Below are 26,068 nucleotides of genomic sequence, written 5' to 3'. Positions count from 1 at the left end.
CACATCATAGTTCTACATCACGAGAGATGGAGCTATTAAGTCCCAAGAATAAATATATAACTACAGTTAACGTTAATATTTTATAAGATGATTTGGTCGCGAACCAACTATATAATCTTGCACGGCTCTTAGATGGAATTATCGAACATGTCTGATGAGCTGCTTAATTTAGGTATCTATGGGTTTGCTTTTCATGGAAATCATCGATCATTAAATTCAACTCGAAAGAGAAAACCAGGTATAATAATAACGATCGTAATAATGCAAAAGAAAAACTGCAGAACTTCTTCTATCCTCTAAAAACAAAATACAAAATGATGCAAAAAATTATTTCTTAAAATAATAATAAGAAAAAAATTGCGCACGATAATTGAAAAAAAAAATCTCGAATAAAATTGGATTTTAAATTTATAAAACCAGGTCAATTCAATGGCAAAAATTTATCCCTCCCTAAATCATTGTCCGTTTAAAGAACAAATATTTTTAACGGCATATATAATTCTGAAATATTGGTTCACGTCGAGTATGTACTATAGTTCCAGTATGCTAATTAACCTTTTGAAATATTAGAGCTTCAACTATTTTCAATTATTTGTATTGGAAAATAGTATTTTTTTGTTTACTTGTTAATGGAAATAAAATCCTTTATTATTTGAATTTCTGATTCCACTCATTAGTTTGGTCCTTTATCACCCACAAATTTTTCCAAAAATAAAAACAAAGAAAAACATTTATTTTAAATTACTATAAAACGTCGGTTTTATTTACACATGATCATTTCTAATTTAGAAATTCCTGAAAAAATACAAGAGTACACAAACATGGTCAGATACAAAATAATTTCCTTTGGTCACTTCCACAAACTTACTTGGTGATCAAACCGTCCTTCTTGGCCAAACGGACAATGCAGTCATCGGATTCACCCATACGACGGATTTCACCGCAGATGGCATAAACCTTGGAGCCATCGGTCATGCGTCCGGTTTCGGGATCAACATCGACAATGTTGATTTGGACGGAAGCGTGATCCTTAGCGTGAATGATTCTGTTGGAAGCAGAGCTGTAAATTTATTTCATTAATATTATTGTCGACTTTCGCAATTTTATTTCCAATAGTCCATTGGGAATCTACACCCATTGCGACCGAAACACGTGTTACACTCACCATTTGCGGGGCACGTACAAATCAACATTCTCACCGGCGTCGTTCTCCATTGTGCTTAACTGCAATTATTTGTTTTTGGTTAATAATCATTGTAAACATGTTTGATGCACAATTTGTTGTAATTTCGATGAAATTAACTTACTTTTTTTAAGAAATTAAAAAATTTGCGGACACTCTTTTATGGAGTTAAAAAAGAAAAGAAAATATCTAGGGTTGGTAGCACTGACGGTTGCTTTCTTGAGTAATCGTTATGCGGTGTTTGGTATTCGATAATGGCTGAATATAAAGAGAAACGATAATTGTATATCGATTCGCTATTGTGATTTATATTTATTTTTAAATGTTATGTAAAAAATATATATTTCCTTTTAAATCTGACAAAATAATAAGGTTGGTTTCTGTAAGGCCTTGGGAATCAAAAAGGCTTTATAAAAAACAATATTTTAAAGGTCACTTCCTTTTGGTGATAAATATGGGCATGTTCAGGTTACATAAAAAGGAATTTGAATATTTATTTTAGTTTTAAATATTTATTACCATTGAATGATTTTTATTATTATTTATTTTAATTGTATATGCAAATAACTTGCAAGAAGTTCATTTTTAATTACGATAACAATTTTTTCTAGACAAAAGTACTAAAAATGAGTATATTCTTGTAGTGTTGGTATATTCCCAATTTTTCCTTTGTTGTTATGTATTAAAATTAGTTACTTCCTGTAAACGTGCAATAAATGTGATTTTACACAGCAGCACCATTTTTATAAGCAAAATGGATAGACTCATGGCATAATTACAGAAGGTAGTCTTATATGAGAAATTTTTAATGGCAACCCTTTTTAAGTTGGAATTCATCTATAAATTTCTAATTGTTTGAAAAATAAATTTCAAAAAATTTTATGCATGTCGAATGACATATTTTTGAAATTAAAAATATATACTTTCTGTAAATAAATATCAAAATGATTTGATTAATATTGTTCCTATGATATAAATATAGATGTTACAACTTATATTTATAGAATATAGAGACTGGGAACTTCAAGATGTTAAAAATTTTGTAATTATTGCCACTGATAACCCTCATTTACATTTTGAAAACTGAATGTTTTCAAAAGTAAAATTATGAAAAAATTGGAATAATTATGTCATGGGTTAGACTGAAGCATGGTAAAATAATACAAAGTAGAATAACTTGAGGTTCATAACAAAAAAGCAACTCTGTAGGTAGTGGCTTCTTCTGTCAAATATAAAATAATTATTGTTATTTTCCCGTACTGCAAGAATCAACTAGATTTTACTATTTTCTTCGATATCATAAAGGTAAATTCGTTATCGTTGCAATAAGTAGTAGATTCTTGCAGTACGGGAACAGTCCATTGGTCTTGCTGTACGGGAACAGACCATTGGTCTCAAGATAGGTTATTCGTATTCGAAGAATTTCGTCGTATTTGATAAATACGTGTTAGTTAAGTGAAGGCTTAACAAATAGCCATTTTGAAAAATTTTCTATTAAGCCCGTGGGCGTATTATACTTTTTAAATTGCGTCCTCCTGACGAACTGTTAACTATTTTCTTTCAAAAACAATTCTATGGACTGACACATAATTATCGAAACCCAATATTATCAAATTTTTATTGTGAATGAAGAATTTCTGTTTAGGGCTTCACACGCCGACTTTCAACTTTTTTGGCTCCGTTATTCTCTTCTCTTTCTAGTTCCTTCAGGAATTACTGAAAAATCCTCAAAGTATGTAATCTGTCAGTAGTTGATTTGTTATTGTATTTATAATTTTCATAGTGTTAACATAGAAAAGATTGTGCCTAAAAGTATGCAACGTTATGGAGAAAAGGTGAATATAAAATTAATTTAAAATGTGTTATCTTCATTTTAATGTAATAAATTTATTGGCTAAATGAAAAGAATTTATTAAAAAGCTTTAAATTCATATTAAAATAACTGTGCAAAAGAAAAAAACATAAAAATCAAAATTTCTCCTTATTTATTGATTTTTTAACAATGTTATGAAATTTATCCTTTGAACTGGAGCCATAAAACTTTAATTAAAGTGTACATATGCTTCGACTATATACTCTCACACATATTGTGTGCAACTCTAAGTGCAGACCCATTGTCGGATACGTTATTTTCTTAGTTGCTGTACTTTCGCAATGAAGTTTTATGTGTGTCTGGTCATGTCTGTTTTAAGGTTTACAACATTTTCTACACAAATCTTAGCTGTGCTTTCTCGCCCATTCATGCAGTGAGGACTCACTATTCACAGCTATTTATAAATGTACATAATGCATACCACTTTTTTCATAAACCAAGCAACCATCCAACCGACTGTCGGTCGGTCGGTTGTTTGGGGGGGTGGATGTTACGTTGATTTGTTGTTTGGCTCGCGAACAATTCATTGAACTGTGGATGTGTAGACGGCTGCGGCAGGCAAAACAACAATCCTTTTAATTTCCGTTGTAGAAATTGTGGGGGCTGTATGTGTATACGTGCTTTTTATTGTACACAACTACATACATATGTAAATACATAGCCATACATATATTTTTGGTATGCCTTGGGATTTTCTTCTAAACTGTTGCATGTTTTCTTACACAAATTGTGACTTGTGTTAGGTCAAAATTAAATGAGGGTGATTTCTTTCTGCCGCATGTACATGGACATTATACACCTGTTCTCCCATCGAATAGATTATAAATTATGAAAGAATGTATTTGTATATCAATTGAAGTCTTAATTATAATGATGTGAGAGATATTTTTATCATTCAGTTCATAAATAATCGTGTATATTTTTAAACATTAACTTCTATAGAGAATAATTTGAAGAGGAATTTCACTTAATTTCACCATTTTCAAACGGTTGGTATATGGACTAAATTTTTTTGTGGCTCTGCACTATAGGTAATTTGGACAGTTTTTGGGCAAAAAGTCATTTTTTCAATTTTGGAAAATAAAATCTTTTTTGATGTCATTAAAAAGAAAACATGTCAAATTTTATGAATCTGTAAGATTTTTTGCGTAAAAGTGTCTTAAAAGCGGTGAAAATCGTTGCCAAACTCTAAACTTTGAAAATAAAATTAAAGAAATAAAAAAATTTAATAAATCAAGTCGTATTTTAAACCGTTTAAAACCGCTAAATTCAAAGCATAAACATAAAAGTTAAACATGGAGAGTATTAATGGTATAATTATAATATTTTCAATATTTGGTTTGATGAAAGAAATAAAAGTAAGGAAATATATTGTTGTTCACAACGTCCCCGCAAGTAAAATTGCCAATAACAACAATATGGACGAAAAATACGTCAAATTAAAATAGGAAATTAGGTTATTTTGCATGCATTTGTCAAGATGCACCAAATGACATTAGAAGATAGAACTTTTCCGCGAAAAAACGAATACGCACGAATTTTGATTACAAAACAAATAACGTGACTCTTAATCCGCAAATAAGTTGTTGGTTGGTTTTATCTCACTTTTACATATTAATGTCCTTAAGGAGTATTAGTGGGTACTGTATTAATAGTTATTAATGCATTCTGCAAAAACATACGACATTGTAATAATTATTCCTTTAAAAATTTAATCGCGGGGTCGAAATTTTATTAAATTACTACTCTAATCGTTTTCAATCGTTTGTTGTGTATAAAACATCTAATGAAAATATCTGAAAAGTATTAGCTTTGTTCGTTATATGTGTAGTTGCTTATAACCGTTGTTCGTTATATCCCGTTTTTACTGTAGAAATCTGCGTTTTCTCTTTCTTGTACATATACATCATTTAAAAAGTCAAAAAATCGTTTAAAACCGCTGTTATTAATTTTTTCCTAAAAACAGGGCAAATTACCTATAGTGCTCTGGTATGAACAATGATTATTCGCAAAAAAAATCACAAAATAACAGACATTTGATTTTTTTGAAAATCTTTTTTTCAACCAAAAAACATGTAAAAAGAAGGAAGATCTACACCGATCTGATTACTAGTTAATACGTTAGTGTTAAAATTTAGACACGATTGGTTTATTGGTTTTTGAGTAAAAGTTTAAAGTTTTTAATTTGGGCATTAAAATCGCCTGATATTGGATTTTTAAGAACTGAAAAGTTTGACCCTTTGTGGGGGAGACACCAAAAGGAGTGGACCAATGGGTCCCATCTCCAGACTTGATTTAGGCTTGGTAAACATAATAGGTTGTGCTAAGTTTGGTTCAAATCGGACATCCCATTCGCCTGATATTTGATTTATAAATAGTGAAAATTTTGACAATTTTGTGGGAGGTGTCAGAAGGAGTGGATCAATAGGTCTCATCTTCAGACATGATGTGGGCTTAGTAAAGATAATAGGTTGTGCAAAGTTTGGTTCAAATCGGATAGTCCGTTTGGATGATATTACAAAATTGAATTTCAGCAACATTTGGACCATTTTGTGGGCTAGGCACCAGATGGAGTGGACCTATATTCCCATCTTCGAACCTGAACTTAGGGTAGAAGAAATATTACGGTTTACAACGTTTGGATGAAATCGGTGAATCCTTTTGAGGGTTATCGTGCACATCAGCCGGCCGGCCAATAGACACCAAATTGTTTGAAATGGATTTGGTCCAAAGAAACATGGGGTAAAAACCCAATATTTTGATGAGACATATTTTTGAATATTAATCATAGTGTATATACCTTATTAGCCATAAGGCTGAGGGTATAAAAATAGATTTGGACCCCCCTTTGTGATTGACATCTTTCGATGTCGATATTCGATTATAAATGCATTATATCGAATTCGTGTCCATACGCCTTAATCAATAATTTATAAACAAGAACCTTCAATGTAGGCAGTTCCATTTTTAATAAAATTTTTAAATTACCGTAAATTGATGGTACGTTTATAATAACTATGAACCAATATTAATATTATATTTATTGGTAGGCATTAATTTTAATGTAGTAGGAACAAATCGGTCCAATTTTCAATTTTGGGACCGAAATTTTAAACAACAATGAACGTTTGGATGTGCCCATATTTCTATAAATACACAAATCGGGGATCAACGATATACCTAAGTAGGTATCGAACATAACCTGTATCGTATTTTCTTCGGAAGTAAGCTTGTTTGAAACTGACGAACGTATGTAAATCGTCTGAGAATTTTCTCCTGGTTAAGAATATAAACATTAGACCATAAGTGATGTGGTGGAGGTTATTATGGAATATAGAGTAAATAGGTGAGGTAAACAATTCTAATGTAAAAATGGAATAGGTTATCTGAGGGCTACCCAGAAGGGTGGACCGATATTGATCATATTTTTTTTCCCAATAGCAATATAAAATATCGTACTACTGACAAATACAGTTCTATATCAACTCGTTTAGAATCGAATTTTATCCTGATTAAGAGCCTAGATTTTAGATTCCGAAAATTCAGGTTACAATCCATGAAAGGTAAAATAGTTAAAAAATATTTTATAAATTAGTTTCATTTATTCTTTGCTAGGGCAATCGGAAAACATACCAATTGATGTTCTCTCTACAGGGTAGTAGCACACAGCAACAACACAATCAAGAGAAATAACAGAGCCAAAAACTAAAGACCCAGTCACACAATACACAGTCGATTCACAGAGACCAATGTTACGTTATGTTAGTTGCATTTTAGCGGCGAACGGCGCTACAACACGTTTCGTCTTCCACAGAGATACTTAGTTCGGCCGGTGTTGTTCGTTCGTTAACTTATCTATGGCAAATGAAAAAAAAAACAACAATGTGCCTGAGATTCAAAATATAAACAAAAGCAAAGAATAAGAGTTTGTTGTAGTTTGCTTTTTAAATGAATAAAAACGTTTAATAATATGCAAATATTTGGAATAAATATTTAGTGAATAAAAGGGGGGAATCTTAATGAATTGAAAGTTTATATTGGAAAATGTAAATAACTAAACAAATACGGGTATTGATTTTATTTATTATAAAAGTGATCTCATATCAAAGATGACCGTTAAATGTTTCATTTCATTTTTTTTCGATTTAGTTTAACCGGTTCAATGAATCAAGTGTAAAGTTCTTATTTCATTCGTTGCAATATGTAATCGTGTTTGTTTTCTTTCCCGGGGTTCACCGTTCAAATAGAATAGTGCAATTTACAATTTCCGTAGACAAATAACAAAAACAACAACAATAATAATGCAACAGTCGTGCTGTGGTTAAATGTTTAAATTAAAACAACAATGACCCGCTTTGTGGCACAGAAGAAATTCAACAACAAAAGCACCAACAAATTGTTGCTAATTAATATGCAGTGTTTTTTGTAGTAATAATAAAAAAATGTTTAGAAATTTTGCAGAGCCACCAACGTGTCAGTGTGCAACCAAGAAATTACCGGTCGCAAATGATAGACGAACCTATTAACTGAATTTGGACATATTAAGGTCTTTAGTTACACGAAGCTGCAGAAAAAGGAAAATAGTTATATTGGATAGATGGCAGGAAATTAAATACAAGGGTAGATTATCGTAGCTTAATCACCATCTGTTGACAAACTACTGTTCCTTTATTTAGAAGGCGTTTAACAGCTGTTCAAAATTGACAGGCTCGAGGAATAGAATATCTACTATGGAAGCTTCAATTTTTTTTATCTCACTCTTATTTTTATACGATGTTGCCAAAAGTGACCATTTCTAAACCTTAAAGTGAAAGAAGTTCAGTGGAAAGAGGTTCAGCTTAAAAAACTGACCTATATTACACCTGTCCGAGAAGAGTTAACCAAATAAAGTCCCTATTGGATATCGATTCTCTAACTCTAGTAGTCGATTTTCACAATCCTCCCTAGATATCAATTTTGGTACCTAGGGAGGATTATATACAGACCAATAATACAGAAAATGGAGCGGGAACTTTGTAAGGAAAACTGTATTAAACATTTTCCGTAGAGAAGTGTTTGTAGTCACCAAAACCCAGAATACCAATTTACACCAACTTTTGTTGAAAAATACCGAACGTAGTTCCGTTATTTTGAAGATATCCTTCAAAAGGGACCTAACTTGGCATTCACATAGTGGACCTATATAGAGTTCTTTATCGATGTAGCATTGTGTCATTTGTTACAATATTGCTTACATTTGCAAATAAAAAAATTTAGACAGCAAAAATTATAATATGGGGCTTGTTTTAACTTTCTTCAATGCCATTTTTTAGAAAATTTCTATTTACAATGTGTTTGCTTTTTTTTCCATATCCAAAAATACGCAGCTATATAATTTTTTTTTCTTTTTAATTCTATCTTTGGAGGCCATATGGCAGCTGGCCAATTGTTGCCAATATTTTGTTTATTTATTTTTTGGTTTTGTTTCGTTTGTAGTAAAACCAGCAGGGCTATTGTGGATGGGTTATAAATAAACTCAAGTGTTGGTGATCAGGGAAAAAAGAAAACCGCAAAATGAAAACTACTTAAACATAAACATATTTTTTTTAGATTATGATGACCATTCTGGGTTTTATTAAAAACCCAGAAAAAATAAAATGAAATCAAATAATTGTTTTCTATTTTTCTGAAAAGATGTTCTCTAATGGAAATCAAGTGGTGTAGTCAATAAAGCGTTGCCTTGTTTTCATCAATTCTGTAATTAATTTATAGTAAGAGGAACACTTTTGGAAATGATAAACACAACAACACATATACATATATATTTTTATCTATTTCGAAAAATAAACAAAATTTCAAACCTATTCCAAGGTCGTTGGAAAATTGTTAATATACTTCGATGTTTACAAAAAGGTGCTGGCGTGGATTTGAGCATCCCCAATAAATTATATATTCTTGATTAGCGTAAAACTCAATGTCGAATTTGGCCATTTTCTATGTGGTAATCATTTCAACTTCCGAAAGAATGTTTTGACGTCAGCACTGAGTTGTGAGAACCCACAAAACGAATCAAGAACTTAAAACGATGTTAAGTTTGGCCCGGCAGAAGTTTTTATACCCCCCAACATGAGGATGCCATTCAAAAAATGTAAAATTAATTAGGCTCCTAGGAGAAAACACTCATGTTATTATCGGACCTTGAATATACCGAATAAGAGGTAAGAAAATAATGATTACCTAATAGGGGGCTATCGTTTTATGCGGCTATACACAAAAGGAGATAAATACTGCTAATTTTGAATAGTGAAATTTAACATCCAATGATAATACAAATTAAAGCCAATTCGTTTGAAAAACGTATAAAAAATTCGTAAAATACCGACTTGGATCAATATTAATCATTTTTAATACTGAGATAAAGGGGTATCATAATATGGGGGCTGCCCTGAAACTTGGGTTAATAACGTTTGGTATGGAGATGAGGTATACAACAAAAATCCAAAATACCAAATTACAGTCAATTCGAAAATCACCTAAATACCGAATATTGAGGAATATCGCTATATGGGGGCTACGCTGAAACTTGGGTCAATTTTAATAATTTTTGGTTCGGACATTTGCTATACAAAGAGTCCAAAATTCCCAAAATACCGAATATTGGAGTGTTCCGTTATATGGGTGTTACAGCAAAACGTGGACCGATATATCCCATTTACAAAAAGAAGCTCTATGGTTGGGTGCCACACCAATTAACAGGAAAAAATAGGATGGATCTAATTTCCATCTGCGAAACCTTGGCCAAACGGAATTAGATAGCCCCATTTCTTAAACGGATGGTGACTGGAGATGAGAAATGGATCACATACGATAACCCTGTGCGAAAACGATGGTGGTCAAAGAGCGGTGAATCACCTTAAACGGTGGCTCGTGAATTTTCCATATATGGAACCTAACTAACCTCCTTATATACAAAAAAAGTTAAAAAGTTCAAATCGGATGTTAGACCTCCCCAAACGTTGCGGCTGATTTAGACCTACTGTGGTTACAATAAGAATGAGGTGGCAGCCCCAGTTCCCCAGAACATCTCTATCGTGCGAAGAAGAGTTAAGTATTGGGTTATACAGACAGTGTTTTATTCCTTCGGAAACTTAAGACACATCATCTCCTGTACATTGCGGAACACATCTATTATATTAGAAATATAACAAAAAACAATAAAATTCATTGTTTTATATTTTGATTGAAAGCTTCAAAACATATCTTTGTTTCCAATGCATCACCCTTGAGACAAAGTCCTGTCTGGCAAGTGAGAATTTGGAAGGCATGGTGATGACAGATTTAAATCAATCCATAACGCTCGCACGCACACTCATAGGTATTTTACATATAGGGAAAAATATGACATGGAAACAAGTGTTGATTGAAAATTTCAAATGTGCTTTTCACATTTATTAGGATTTCCTATCCCCCATTCCAATTCACTACAAACAAATTAATTACAATGAAAACAAATATACATTTTGAGTGCTAAATGCTTTTACATCCATCTATTGCATGCAATTTTTGCACCTACATCCATAAGTAAATCCCCACTACTTCCTCCACCCCCCACACTCACACACACACCAACACACTTTGTTCCATGTATTCCGGTATAATTGAAAATTGATTGAAAATCTTTTCAAATGGACAGCAACAAAGCTTCAACATTATTCAATCCAAAAAACCGGGAGAATCCACGGCATGAATGAACGACTGAATGGATGGATGTGTTCAATGTGTTTTTCTTTTAGTGCCGCGCGCTGCTTTGCTGTTTTTGCATCGGAAACAAATTGAGTCGACTATAATTACATCACGATTTTGATTTGTATTGCTTGAACGATTTATCACAATGCCAGCCAGCCAGTCAGCCAATAGCACCCAATGAAAGAACAGCAATGAAAAGAAAATTTAGAACATTTATGCGGCACTGATGGAAAAATGAAAAAAAAAGAAGTAGAAGAAGCCATGGATGGAATCCGTAGAAAAAGAAAAAGTTGCTTTGCCACATTCGATAAATGACTGGGGCTCATTGAGAAGCATAGACCACATTTCTAACTGAGATGCCTCAATGATGCTCCAATTCTGTTTGTGCAAAACGGCCAACTGTTATTATGACTGACTGACTATTTTATAATTGAACATGCCCCAAAAACCTGTTATCAACATAACAGTCACACATTGCCAACAACAGCAGCAACAACAACATAAGCTGTTTTTTTCTTCTGTGGCAAGCCTAAGAAGAAGTGGCAGAAGATGCTGCAAACGTTTCTCTTTTCCGATATTACCACATAATATGTGTTTCTAATTATCGTCGTTGTTGTCTTTCGACTTCGTCGTAGTCGTCGTCATCATCATAATCATCGTCTTAATATGAGATGACAGTTATTGTTTTGCTGTTTGTTGTTGTTGTCTGGTATTTATTTCGAATTATTAATAATTTCGTAATGTGGTATATTACCAGAAATAAAAAAAGAAGAAGAAGCTATGGATTGCACCCAGTTTCGAAAGAATAAATCAGAAAATGGTTAACAGTAATTTAACGCATTGAAATAGTTTCGGATTTCCGTCAATGGAGAATAGTTTTGTTGTTGTTGTTGCTTTTAATTAAGAACAAATTTCTATGGAGTCATTGTGGACTAGAAAAGCTTTTCTAAATTTCAGAAAGAAATTAAATTATTAATCGTGTGTTTCGCTAAATTAAGTGCCAGAGTTTAATCATATCAATCCACCGTAAGGTAGAATGTATATTAAATTTGCAACACACCGTAATATTTACCTGAGACCCCACAGAGTATATATTCTTGATCAGAATAAAATTCTTTGTCGATTTAGGCATATTCGTCTGTCTGTCCGTCGGATTTTAGACAGATTTTCCGACCGAATTGATTGTAATTTGGTATTTTGGCATCTCATTGAATAACCCAAGTTTCAGGGTATCCCTCATATAACGGTACTCCCCAATACACGCTATTTTGGGGATTTTAGACAGATTTTAAAACAGAATTGGCTGTAATTCCGCATTTTGGGTTCCCTTTGAATATCACACCACCGACCAAAAATTATTAATATTGACCAAAGTTTCAGGGTAGACCCCATATACGCGTACCGCTAAATAATCGATATTTTGCAACCGAATTGGTTGTAATTTGGTATTTTGGGTTTTCATTAAATAACACATATCCGTACCAACAATTTATAATATTGACCCTAGTTTCAGGGTAGACCCCGTATAGCGGTACTCCACACAACTCGGTATTTTGGACAGGTTGTTCAACCGAATTGGCTGTAATTTTATATTTTAGATCGTAATTGAATAAACCTTATCCGTACTAAAAATTACTAATATTGACTCAACCTTCGGGGTAGCCCGTATATAACGGTACCCCCCGGTATTGGGTATTTTGGAAATTTAGGACAGATTTTCCAACCGAATTGGCTGTAGTTTGGTACTTTTGGTTCTCATTCTATAGCACATATCCGTACTAAAAGTGTTTAATATTGATCCACGTTAAATGGTAGCCTCCATACAATACCCCTGGGCCGTATACATGATTTCATTTCGGGGGCCGTTAGTACAAAATGAAAATAAATTCGCTGTTGCAAACATAAATTTACTGTGAAAAAATTAAATTTCGGGGGGCAAGAATTATTGTCATCCTCATGGTGGAGGATATAAAAAGTTCGGCCGGGCCAAACTTAACATCGTTTTTACTTGTTAGTAAGAATATTTTCTACCCATAATACCAAATTAGGTTGATTTTGTTTAAAACATGCTTAAAAGCTTTAATATACCGAATATTGGGAAGTATTGTTATAGGGGGGGCTACCATAAAAAGAGGACCGATATATCCCATTACTAAACGTCCTAAGAATAGCAGAAATGTAGGTGTAAAATTTAAAGCTTTAAAGCTAAAACAAATCGACATTGAAATACTTTCAAGCGTGTCCTGAAACCTGTGGTCATCATAATTCAATCAGATGCTGTTACCATTTAAAGCTCACATTTAAAAATCAATTCTTGCAATAAATAAAACCACTAAACTAAAACATAAAGAGAATACAACAACTAATGAATAACTTTACATAAAAAATCAAGCAAACAAATTGATATAAAATCACCGGACTAAAAGTGGAAGGGGAAAAATCCCCGATAATCATACCGTCACGTGTCTTTTTGGTTTTGTGAAAGGAAACCAAACAAGGAAAGCGCACAAAAAGCGTGTCCTGAAACCTGTGGTACGATAGATATAACGATTCATTATTAATCAAAAACCTCTCCCAATATAATACCGGGGGCAATATGTTTGGTACATGTTTGTACCATACGGTAAGGATTGTAGCTCTACTCCTTTCTAGTTTCCAATTTTTTTTTAATTATATGTGTATCTATTTGAAACATACCAAAATAGTATATATCCGAAAAGTAAAATTTTAGCAAACATTTTTCTTTCCAACACAAACATTACGATCATGTGAAATTCTACAACAACTAAATATACCTGGTCTGCTGTGATATAATAAATTACCTTCATCTGGTGCCATGACAACGGCTGACTGTTTTATGTTTTATCGACATTCTCCATTTGCTGCTACAATGTTCTGTCTTCAACCTCGTAAAGGAAAAAAAGAGTGCAAAGTGAATGTTTTCTCATGTTCAGCTTAAGAGTTTGCATAAAGGAAAAGAAAAAGCAAAACCAACATATAAAACAGCAGTCCCAAAGGAAAAACCTTTTTTAGTTTTCTTTAAAAGCCAAACAGTTCAAAGGTTTCATGCAGCAAAGCAAACGCCAGGCCAACAACACTCCTAAGAGTAGAAAGGAAATGCTCCATTTATAAGTTAATCATAGTAATCACAGTTGTATGTATGTGTATTTAACCCGGTATATAAATGTGTGTGATGAAAACAGTACGAGGGTAATAAGTGTGTTGGGGTCTTTTAATCTCTTTACTGGCTCCTACATAGTTTTTATGTGAGCATTTTTTGAGAGAAAAAATTGGGGTGGAAATTTGAAATTAAGAATGTTTAAAAGGATTTCAGGCAATTTTTAGTTAAAAATCTGATTTTCATGATGCCGAAATTAAATGTGGTAGTTTTTGGTTAATTAACAAACTTAATAAAAAGTATAAAAGTATATTTTGGTCAAATTGCAAAGTTTGAAACCTATCAGGTACTCCTTTAGAGAGCAATCATATTAACCAGCGAAAGGGACAAAAGGTATTTATATTTCGATTTTAAGACATATATTTGATCTAAAAACTTTATATCGAATTGTAATAGAAAATTTGTAAAGAATATCAGATCCTACAGATGGTTGAAATGTTAACTGGGGTTAAAACGAGCTGCAAAATATTATAATCAAAATCTAATGATAATTGTTGCCATAGTGTGTCGGTTATGATGACATTCGTAACCATATAAAACTATTTCTAAATAATGATTCCAAAACAGTAACTGGTTTATTAATCGGCTTAATCGGCTGTTTATTTCGAGATTTGTTTATCGATATTATTACACGAAAAACTCATCAAATGATTTTCTAATAATTTAAATGTCATCATAATTCAATCAGATGCTGTTACCATTTAAAGCTCACATTTAATAATCAATTCTTGCAATAAATAAAACCACTAAACTAAAACATAAAGAGAATACAACAACTAATGACTAACTTTACATAAAAAATTAAGCAAACAAATTGATATAAAATCACCGGACTAAAAGTGGAAGGGGAAAAATCCCCGATAATCATACCGTCACGTGTCTTTTTGGTTTTGTGAAAGGAAACCAAACAAGGAAAGCGCACAAAAAGTTATACTCAAATATCCATACAACCACATCCATCCACATTTTCTTATCCATCCAAACATCCATCTTTTCATCGTTGGCTTGTTCGCTCTACTACAACTGCTATAAATGCTTGCCACAAACAGTTAATAATACGCTTAAGAAAATACACAAACAATCAAAAGCAACACGAGAAAACAAATCTCAAAGATGTCTCTAAAGGTAAGATAATTTTCTTGCTTATTGTTGATTTTTATTATGAATTGTTGTTGTCGTTGTGTTTTTATTTTTTTCTCACAATGTTCTATCTACCACACTTCTGTTACGTATTTGTGCTGTAGTAGTTTACTATCAAAATTGCAAGCACCTGTTGCTGTTGTTGTTACTACCGTTAACTATGCGATAATTGCGTGCTGATAAAATGACAATTATAATTTTGTGATATAAAAGTAATATATGAACAACATTGGCAATTACACATTACACACACATTAACATTTTATCTATACACTTGGAGAAAAAGTATCCAACATATTTTCTATTTCAGAACCTGCAAAAATGTCATTTTTTTACTACGATAACAATTTTCCCTTTATGATATCAAATAAAATAGCACAAATTTGAATATGAAACCCGAAATTTGCCGAAAAATGTATTCGAAATTTCAAAAGAGATCCCAAAAACTGGTTTTATTTTCTTAACAAAAGATCTCTGAAATTTGTTTTTAATATATATCCCTTGAATATTCTTCCGTTTTTCATATCGCCTACTTTTTCTCCGTGTATTTATATGAACACCATAGTATGTGTGTGTGTGCGTGTGACTTTCTGTGACCAGGCTTTCATATCTAAACTATAATAATAATTGTTCCGTTTATAGATAAAATAGCTAGCGCTACGCTTCTTCAATCGGAATTTGCTGCTATTGTTTCAAATGCTACGGATTTTGTTGTTGTTATCCAACCACACATTCTTATATTTTAGCACCTACAAACTAAGTATTTATAGACACAAACAATTAACATGACATTAAATCACCGCCTAGAATTATGAAAAATGTGTATCAAGTATTTCATGGTTTTTTATGTTTATTGGTTATAGCACAAAATACAGACAATAAGAAATGTAGTTTTAAACAAATGAACAGTATTTGATATTTTCTCGGATTATATTTCATTTTTTTTTTCAAAAAAGCAGGATACCACCAGAATATTTTTTATGTACTTCTTTATAAGATTGAAATATTCGGCGGGTTATTATATATATTTCCTGATTACTATATCCATGGGCTACTATATAAATGCCGTCATCTGGCATTTCCATTTTTGGTAGAAAATTTACCTTTTGTAGGAAACGTCGAAAATCTGGAGGTATCTTCATGTGGGGACTAGACTAAATGTTTTTGAACCTCTAAATATTTAAAATGCCGAAAATCAATGATACCTCCCGATTTCCGGTATTTTAAATTTGGTCTATGTGATAGGACCTTAAAATTGCCGAAAAATATGATTCTCAAAATGTCTAACAGTGGAGCTAACGTTACTATGGGCTATAAAAATACTACATTACAGCCAATTCAGTTTGAAAACTTGTCCAAAAATCCCTAAAATACCGAAAATTGGGGTGTACCGTTATATGGGGCTACCTGAAAAATTGGGTCAATATTAATCATTTTTGGTACGAATATGTGTTATTCAATGAGAACCTAAAATATCAAATTATAGCCTATTCGGTGGAAAACGTGTCCAAAATCCCCAAAATAGAGAATATTGGGGTTTACCGTTACTTGGGGCCTAAATTTTAGGCCCCATGGAGTAATTTTAATAATTTCATGGAGTAATTTCACTATCGTGATTTCGACAGGCGGACATGCGTAAATCGACATAGATTTTTATTCTGATCAAGAATATATATAATTGTGGGGTCTCCGGGGAATATTCCGAGGAGGTGGAGGATATAATAAGTTTTATATGGAAAAATACCCCCAAAAGATGGTGACTATTAATAAATTTTGTCAGAAAGATTTGGTACAAATAGAAATCCAAAATACCAATTTTTTGGCGAATTCTGTTGAAAATTACGATCAAATTTGGGGGCAATCCAAAAAACTTGTCCAAAATCCTCAAACTCAAGATATAATTTTGTGGCTACCTTTATATGGAGGGCATCCGAAAAAGTGGACCTATGTTGAAAATTTTTGTGGGGAGATTTGGTTATTAGATCAGAAATATATACATTAGAAGAGTTATGAACCCACCGAAATGGAAAATTTCGTCTTAGTTCAAAGTTCGCGCAAAATTTACTGAATCGGACTGTTATCTGTATTATTGTGAGACTATCCGGTTCAATTTTTTAATAATTTAATTTAGAAACCCGGTTCTTTCTTACCCGAAATTAGTTTGTTGGCTTATGTGGTCTAACTATACACGTTTTTAGTAAAAAAAGAACGGACGAATCAGACAGTTCTTCATGATAAAGAATTTTTATTGAATATATTCAAATTTTGTCGGGTAATATTGAGAAAATTGTAGGGGAGAGGGGGGCACCTTTGAACACTTTTTGCTTTCAAGCCTTATACAATTTTTTATTTTATATTTTTTGGTTTCTTATAAATTTTAAGTAATAGGTACATATGTAACCTTTAAAATGAATATACATATGACATACTTTAAGCTTGATAAATATATTTTATTACTGTTTTAATGGACGAACTCAAAGTGTTCAAAACTGCCCCCCCAGGGAGGCAGCTTTGAACAGGGGTTGGCATTTTTGAACAACATGGTTTTTTACAGTGTTTATGTTCAAATATGTATGTATTTTATTCATACATATCAGAAATGCATTAATTCATTAAAAAATATATAAAAAATGTTCAAAATTAAAAAATTTAGATCAAAAGTTATTAAAACATAAAATGACTTAAAAACAAAAATTAATGTGGTGAAAAATACAGTTAATTTCGTAATCTTATTAGCCTATTTGAAATTTAGAGAAATCGAATCCAAAAGTTAAAAACTCATTTTTTTACTCGAGTTTAATAGGCATGTTCAAAGGTGCCCCACCCATGGCATCTTGCGGAAATTTAAAATAACTTTTTTTGTAATAAGTATATATGAAATAAATTACAGTAGTTATGTTTGAAAAGATTGTTGGAATGCAAAAAATTTGTTTGACGAAAGAAAACTATCACAGAATTCTTCCTGCGCCCTTACAACCAAATGAATAAAAGTTTACAATGACACTGAGAAAACATGGTCACCCATGCACAATTTTTCGACAAGTGAAAAAGCAAGCCAAAGTGGTTTACGCATATAGAGAACAAGATTGCCATATACAAAAATGTGGTTGCGGGTCAGAAAAATATTAAACCAAGATTTTATGAGCGCTGTTCAAAGGTGCCCCACGTTCAAAGGTGCCCCCCTCTCCCCTATTAAAACGTTTAAATATCGATTTCTCATATTTGAGGACCCAACCTAAAATGTTATGAGCAATATTTATGTAATAATTGGAGTCCGGTTCAATAAATTAAGCACGAAAAGGACATACAAAGAATCGAGTTAGAAGGACGGAATATTTTACAAAAAATTCCTCATTCGATGTTATTGAAGAAATATAATCTCCATAAATACGTACAATGGCTATCAATCAAGGTATAGAGCAATCTCTCCATGTATAATACGGTCATCAGGGAAAAATAAATACAAATGACCACGCCATATCTCTAAGCTATGCCATATGGCGATTTTTTTCTGGGTTTTTCATATACTCACCATGGTCTTTCATCCCTAATAGGAATTTTCCACCCTTCCAAGTCTTGCCGAACAGTGTAATCAAAAGAATAGGTACTAAAAATAGTAAGAAATAAGTAAATGGGATTAATAATGTGCTCTGACGTACAAAAATTTGCTAGATTGCAAAATATTTATATTTATTGAATTTTTCTGTATTTTTTCACCAATTATTATAGGCGTTTTACTAGAACAAATTGTAATTATTTACCCTTATGTCTATATCAATGAAATTGTTTAAACTATTTCGGAAATTTTATTATGCTGTGCCTGCTGCGTGCGGCACATAAAATATAGCATTTAATAAAAATCAAGGAATTTTTCATAATAGTTTCAAATGTTTTCAATTTAATTTTGTTATTTAAATTTTAATATTAAAATCTATATATAACAATTTCATTATGTCGGAAAATATTTGGTATTGAGAATCTTTCAAATGTCTACATTTGCTTCTGGATAATGATTGTGTTTAACATTTTGTAATTAAATTATTACACAATAATAATAAAAAACACTTGTGTTTTCTAATAAGAAAACATTTGTAGTATCTCACCAACCAGACAGCCACTCAGCGAGCCACCAATCCAGTTAGGCTGCCAGTAATCGTTAATTAAATAACAGAAAAGTGTTTTCATTTTCAAATAAAGCTCTTCACAGTAATAATAACGATGATGACAATTGACTGTTTGTTGACGTTATTTAATACCAATAACAACTATAACAACAAATGAAACGAAACCCCCACATCAAAACCTATAAAATTCCCAAATACCCATTTTACCAGCACTGAAGCCAACGAAATTAAAAGTCCAAAATACCAGCAAAGTAAAATGAAGTAAAGAAAAGAATTAAACAATGTCGGCATACTTCGTATGTCGGTCTGTCTGATTGTGTCTATCTATCTGTCTGGCGGTATTCGACATTAAATTTTTGGCGTTTATGAGTTGACATGCCAAAAGAGTTACGTCTTGAATTTTGGGAAGGGCGTCGTGCTGAGTACGACCCATCCCATTTACACTTTAAATTACGCTGCCCCAGCAAGTTTTTTTCTGTTTTGTTTTTTTGCACAGTAGTTGGAAATACCCCCTCTCTGTCCTATGGCAGCTGCAGCTTTAAACGACAACATTGTCTGTCTGTTCGTTGAGTGCTGGGAAAATTGCCAAGCTAAATACAATCGACAGTAAACAAAAACAACAGAAAAGCTGCCAGCTAGTGTGGGTTGCTTGTTGAGCTTCTTTCTGATGGCATCAGGTGCACTTTTGCTGATTCCCACCATAACTGCTACCTTTTGGCTGTTGTCTATGGAGAAATAACAAAGAAGAAGAGAAGAAGGAAAAACGTCTTTGTATATCTCAGGGGTAGGACATGTTGTGGATGGATATATTTTGAACAAATTACAGATATGTTTGCAAAAAGGCAGGGCGGTGTAATAAAATGTACAGTATACGGCCAGGAGATTAGGGAGCTTTAATTGATATAAAATAATAAATATGCACAACAGCAATATGGGATGCAAAACTATACAGGATTATCGACTATCCTGTATTTTTGGAGACGGACGAAAAAATCTGAATGTATTTTTTTATGAATATATTTTAAACTTATTCACAATGAAAATTAATGTTTTATTTTAGCCATAATGCAATGAATTTCTTAAATATATTGCAACATTAACTATAGTACCATACCTCCTCACTGCTATTGACCAACCACGCTTCAAAAGGCTTTATCAATATACTATTCGTTTAATATTGATTGCACTGCTATTATGCAAATATAAATATTTATTTGTTTTTGTTGAACTTTAATTTGTTGTTTATTGAATAGTAGCTGATAGATGATAGTTCGCTTGTTTGTTGGTAGCTCAGTTAGCAACAAGTTGCTGTTGTTGTCGTGGGTTTTGTTGTTGACCCCTGACACTTGTTGTCTGGGCTCAATGTAGGCAAGATAGGTAACAATTGTTTTAGTCGTTAGTAGCAGTGTAGCATCATAATGTTGCAACAACTGAAAACAAATTGAAAGTGTTTTAAAAGAGTGATTTTTTTTCTTTTGGAATTTCAGAAAGAAACGCCTTCGGATGTTTTGCTGCATTTGGCAGCACTCAGAGGTGATGATATTACGCTGAGACGAGTCTTGGATAGCGGAAAAGTCCATGTGGATTGTAAAGATGAGGTGAGTAAATGAAATATTGAAATGATTTATTGAAGCAACAATAATCAGTTTAGAAATTTATATCTTTTAGTTCAGCGATTTTATTTTATTTTAACTAAAGGCTTAACTCACTGTGCAATGCTTTTTATACCCTACAAAACTATGTTGTAAGTTATTATAGTTTTGTGTGGTCCCAAGAGTTTGTAAGACCTTGAAAGGGTCCTTGACCCACCTCTTAGTTGACTGATCGTCATATCTCGACTAACGGAGTCAGTCTAGCCATGTGTGCCCTTGCTTCTATCCATTATAATTTTTAAACACGCTAAAGGTCACAGTTTTGGAACAATCTTCATGAAATTTTGCATGTAGAGCCACAGATGATCCCAATTTTTTCTAGTAATGATAGTTTAAAATTTAGGGGATGAAATTGACCGAAAACTTAATTTTTGTCTGTTTTTCTGGCCATAATTATTGCCCTAACATCACGAAATTTAACACAGAGAGGGGATCTGACCAAGGATTAAGCATGGGCCTTTCACTATAATCGGTTAATATTTAGCGGGTCAAATGGACCCTGACTTTGTGTGAAAAATGGTAAAAATCGCATGCTATGATGAATATATTTACTTCTGAAGGAGTTAGATCGGCAAAGTTGACAATATATCCAAGTGGAGTAGTTGACCTTTAAATTTAAACCAAATTCAATTGTGGAAGTTATACGTAAATATTAACAGGGTCTACCCGCTCTGATATTGTTATACCCTCCAACATAAGGTGGAGTGTATATTAAATTTGTCATTACGTTTGCAACAGCTCGAAATATTCACCGGAGACCCCACGCATGCCCGTCTGTCTGCTCATCTGTAGAAATCTAGATAGATAGAGCACCGAAATTTTGCACACACATTACAGGTAGCCTCCATAATATGGCACCACCCAATATGGAGATTTTTTAAACGTTTCTCGATCAAATTGGCTCTCATGACAATATCACTGAATCTCGCACTAAAAATTATTAATATTGACCCAAGTCGATATTTTCATAACTTTTGACACGTTTTTCAACCAAATTGCCTTTAATTTGGTATTCTCATTGGCTGTCAGATTTCATTACCAAAAAATAAAATTTATGAGAGGTTTGTGATTTATTTGATTTTTATATAATATTTGATTTTTATTTAAAAATATGTTTAGAGGACAAATTACGATCTATATGTAGTTAATCCGACTTCTACCAAAAATATCCTAAAATCATCGGTGTTCTACAGTGTCGTATATATGAAGATTTGAATATATATAAAATAGAGCTGCTAGATTCTTGTTTGATGTAAAGCCATGTTTTTCATCATTTAAATCGGATGGTGGTGTTGTTGGTACCCATAGTATTTAAGACGGCAATGGCAATCATTCGACCACTGTGGGCTAATATATTGCTTCATTTTTTATTTTATTATGCTTCATTAAATTTAGTTTATCTTTTTTAATAATTATCTAAATGATTTCACTTGCCTTAAGTAGCCCAATTACTACACAATTTTCTGCGTAAATTTTGCGAATAATTAAAGCAACTAACCGCCAATAAACCCGGTGAAAAGAAAAGCAAAACAATGTTAATTTAATTAATTAACAGCGAAAAAAACACAGTCACGCATGCTCTCGTTTTTTGAAAAACGCTTCTGCTTTTTTTCATAGCGTTGTTCATAAATGCCGAGTGTCTGTCTGTATGGGATGGCTATCTGTTATTTGCAATTGACCGTGCGGTAATTCAAAAAACAACAACAACAGCAACCAATCACCGAAAACAAAAAATCGCATGAAATGAAACCTACGCCAATGTAATGCTAATTTGTTGACGTAGGTTTTTTTGTTTTTTCTTTCTCAGCATAATAAATAAATACTATTGTTATGAATGTTGATGTTGTTGTTGCTGGAGTGGCTTCTAAATTGTTTAAGTGAAATTGAAATTATTTTCTTTTACGGTGGGCCTTTATTGGGTGGTGCGGGATAGTCTTCATTTAATCGAACATTCAAGCGCAAAATTGTAAACAAATAATGAAATGACACACATCAGTATTAATACAAAATTTTGGGAATGTAGTAATAACAATTTTTTAGAAGATATTTGAAGATTAACATTTTGTTAAATTTGAAATTCTGGTAACCTGTCAGCAAGGCTTTATATATTTCCCTTTGAAATAGTTTTGAATCGCCATATATTCGAACCAATTATGTGGAAGCCACTGTTTAAACAATACACGAATTTTCGAATAACATTAAATCGTTTTTCATGTTTCTTGGCGTTAGTTGTTGCATTTGTTTTTGGCAAATGTTGTTTGTACCCTGCCATGTTATGAATTGGTCTAATGATTGAGCAGATGGTGTATTTGGCTGACACGCTGGCTGGCTGGCAGGCAGGCAGGTTGGTTGACTGACTGTCTGCCAAACTGGCGGGTGGTATATTGTTGCCATAAACACAGAGGTGTTGTTAATTTCTGCTTTGAGGTTTTTATGTTTTGGTGTTTTTTTGTTGCATTTTGTGATTTTTTTTACCGGAATTACACAATTATTACGTTTACGTTTTTTCTGTTGAGCCACAATTGAAAAATCGAATGCAATTTGTGGTTACTTTGAAATGTATTTTGAAAATTTCACAAATAATTAATTGTTTGATTTCTGTTTTTCGGTAATACTTTCAGGATGGCACAACTCCCCTCATATTATCAGCTGCCGGAGGCCATACAACATGTGTACTGGAACTTTTGGAACAAGGAGCCGATCCAAATAGTCGACGTGCCACCGGTACAACACCATTATTTTTTGCAGCTCAGGGTGGTTATTTGGATGTAGTGAAAATATTAATAAAAGCTGGGGCCAGTGTGGATACACCATCGGTGGTAAGTTTTATTTTATTTCCGAGATGGTAATTCGAAATTTAATTTCTTTAATAAAAAATATACAGACAGTTTGAAGCCACATGTTTGTTTTTCGGAGCTGGTTTTGAAAATATGTGCAGCAAGTTCACGAACTGGTACCAAATTTAGTACAATTAAATGTGATACATTCGTTGCTTTTACTACGTAGAGTTAGGATAATTAGGTGGTTTTACAAATCCCCACTAGAAGTGTACGAAAAGTACATAATGGTACTAAATTTAGTACAATTGATATTGAGTAGTAAATTCAAAGGAAAATTCGTTCTTTACGCATTTTAAAATTTGACTTTTTTTTTCTAAATTTTTTTTTAAATATTGATAAGCCACTTGTTGCTATTTTTGAAAATATGTTCTGTATGTTAACAAAAAAATATTAAAACGGGTACAAAACATAGTACAATTAATATTGATATAGTACAATGAATCATGAAATGTGGGATATTCGTTGCTATTAGTGCGTAGGACAAGTAGATGGTTTTAGAAATTTCCACTAGAAGTGTACGAATGGTACAACATTTTACTAAATTCAGTACAATTAACATCGAGGAGTAAATTCAGAGCAAAAATTTTAAAAGTGTGAAGTTCTTACCTTACGTATTTTAAAATTTTTTCTGAAAGAAAAAAAAATTGTTTTGTTGAGCGAATAGGACTAATATCTGGAAATTTGTCTGGGAATGTCTCTTGGAGCAAAATAGTGAAATAGGCTTTGGTCAAACATTTAGTATAATTAGATTTGACAGCCAAAAAGAATACAAAATACCACATTATAGCCAATTCGGTTGAAAAACGTGTCTCAAAATACCGACTTGGGTAAATATTAATAATTTTTATAGTGGAAATACCAATTTAATGAAAAACATTAAAAAATCCCCTGAATATTGACTATTGGCGTACCGTATTTGGGAGACACCCTAAAGCATGGGTCAATATTAAAAATGTTTGATACCAAAAATATTCAATTGCAACCAATTCCTTTCGAAAACCTGTCCAAAATCCCCAAAATACCGAGTATTGGGTAATACCGTTATTTGGGGGCTACCCTGAAATTTGACTCAATATTAATTTTTAATTTTTTTAAAAGGATTGCTTCTTCGCGAAAAAATAAAAAACTTCTAATTTTTATTCCTTTATAGGATGGTGGAACACCATTATTTGTTGCCGCCCAAGGTGGACATGTAAAATTGGTTAAGGAACTTTTGGACTGTGGTTCCAATGTAAATGCATGCATGAAGGTGAGTAAGGAATACAATTAGAATAATTATTGAGTACAATTATTATACTAATTTTAAATTGTCTTTTATAGGATCGTGCCACACCAGTATTTATAGCAGCTCAAAATGGCCATAGAACAGTATTGTCACTGCTGCTGACAGCAGGTGCATACCCCGACACAAAACGCATCGATGGTGCTACACCACTGTGGATAGCGGCGCAAATGGGTCATGATCACATCTGTAAAGTATTGCTGCAAAATGGGGCAAATGTGGATGCTGTTCGATGTGATGGAGCCACGCCACTATTTAAGGCAGCACACAAAGGACATGCCGCTGTGGTTACAGAACTATTAAAACATAGGCCAAATTTGGGTTTATTGCCAGTAAGATTTTTTAAAAGTTTCCAAAATGTTAATAATGCAATATTTTTTTAATTTCCTTTTAGAATGGCGAAACCGCATTACATGCCGCTGCCATGTTTGGTCACATGACCGTTGTGAAACAACTAATAGCTGCTGGTACCGACATCACACAACTAAATCAGGATGGTCTAACAGCACTGCAAGTAGCGCGCCAACAAAACTATTCTTCTATATGTGATTACTTGCAGGAACGATTACGAAACTTGCAGGCCAGAAATCAACAAAGCTAAAATCCATCCTCCCCTCAAATGGTGTAACCTTCAATACAAAACCAATAACATTTAGAAGCAGAGCTTACATTAATAGAGCTTTTATTTCGTCCTTACTAGGATAAACATCTCGAACATAAACAAAAACATAACACTGATATTTCGACAGAGATACACATGCATACATACAAACACTCACACACACCTGCAGCTTTAAGAGTTTACAAATAATGTCGAAATATCTACAATAAAATCCATTTTTTGTGGATAAAAACAAAACAGCAACAACAACAACCTATTCGAATATTGTCTAAAACCACAAACCAACCAACAAAACAAACAAACCGACAATTTAACGGATGACAAACAATTTTTGCCTTTTTTAATGATAAGTTTTTTGAGTCTACAAATTTTTATGTGAAATGCCTCGAACACTAACTGATTAAGCACCGCGTCCATTTATTGACTTTATTATTATTAACATAATTATT

The 26,068-nt window shown here is 32.7% G+C and overlaps 2 protein-coding genes across 6 annotated transcripts in view; one reads left to right on the top strand and one right to left on the bottom strand.

Moving 5' to 3' along the window:
* Window positions 1-730: 730 nt before the first annotated feature.
* The window catches only part of LOC133337840 (small ribosomal subunit protein eS21), a 378,405-nt gene continuing 353,067 nt past the window's right edge, over window positions 731-26,068 (bottom strand). For 3 of the 4 annotated variants that reach the window (XM_061546046.1, XM_061546045.1, XM_061546047.1), the window contains exons 2-4: window positions 1,166-1,224; window positions 855-1,060; window positions 731-780 (exon numbers count right to left, since the gene is read on the bottom strand). In XM_061546046.1, the coding sequence (XP_061402030.1) occupies window positions 865-1,060; window positions 1,166-1,215 (246 nt within the window). In that variant the 5' untranslated portion in view covers window positions 1,216-1,224 and the 3' untranslated portion in view covers window positions 731-780; window positions 855-864. Of the gene's footprint in view, window positions 781-854; window positions 1,061-1,165; window positions 1,225-1,303; window positions 1,422-26,068 lie in introns of those variants that run through there. The other variant, XM_061546044.1, reaches the window with a different exon arrangement.
* On the top strand, window positions 2,956-25,598 carry LOC133337836 (ankyrin repeat domain-containing protein 29). Of its 2 annotated transcripts, none has more exons than XM_061546040.1 (6): window positions 2,956-3,018; window positions 20,711-20,821; window positions 23,497-23,694; window positions 24,866-24,964; window positions 25,036-25,329; window positions 25,392-25,598. In XM_061546040.1, exons 1-6 carry the CDS (start codon window positions 2,998-3,000, stop codon window positions 25,596-25,598), a joined length of 930 nt encoding a protein of 309 aa, XP_061402024.1. In that variant the 5' UTR covers window positions 2,956-2,997. The 2 variants fall into 2 exon arrangements, with proteins under 2 accessions (XP_061402024.1, XP_061402025.1); XM_061546041.1 differs by lacking the exon at window positions 2,956-3,018 and adding an exon at window positions 15,049-15,084.

This window comes from Musca vetustissima, unplaced genomic scaffold (assembly GCF_032173495.1).
Source record: "Musca vetustissima isolate MV318-11 ecotype Yass unplaced genomic scaffold, APGP_CSIRO_Mvet_v1 utg320, whole genome shotgun sequence".
Lineage (NCBI taxonomy): Eukaryota > Metazoa > Arthropoda > Insecta > Diptera > Muscidae > Musca > Musca vetustissima.
This window is presented reverse-complemented; position numbering and strand designations above follow the sequence as displayed.

Coding starts and splice junctions, on each gene's coding strand:
- LOC133337836 (XM_061546040.1), top strand. CDS start 2,998: ATGCAACGTTATGGAGAAAAG. Junction 23,695..24,865: donor GTGTGGATACACCATCGGTG/GTAAGTTTTATT, acceptor ATTCCTTTATAG/GATGGTGGAACACCATTATT. Junction 24,965..25,035: donor ATGTAAATGCATGCATGAAG/GTGAGTAAGGAA, acceptor TGTCTTTTATAG/GATCGTGCCACACCAGTATT.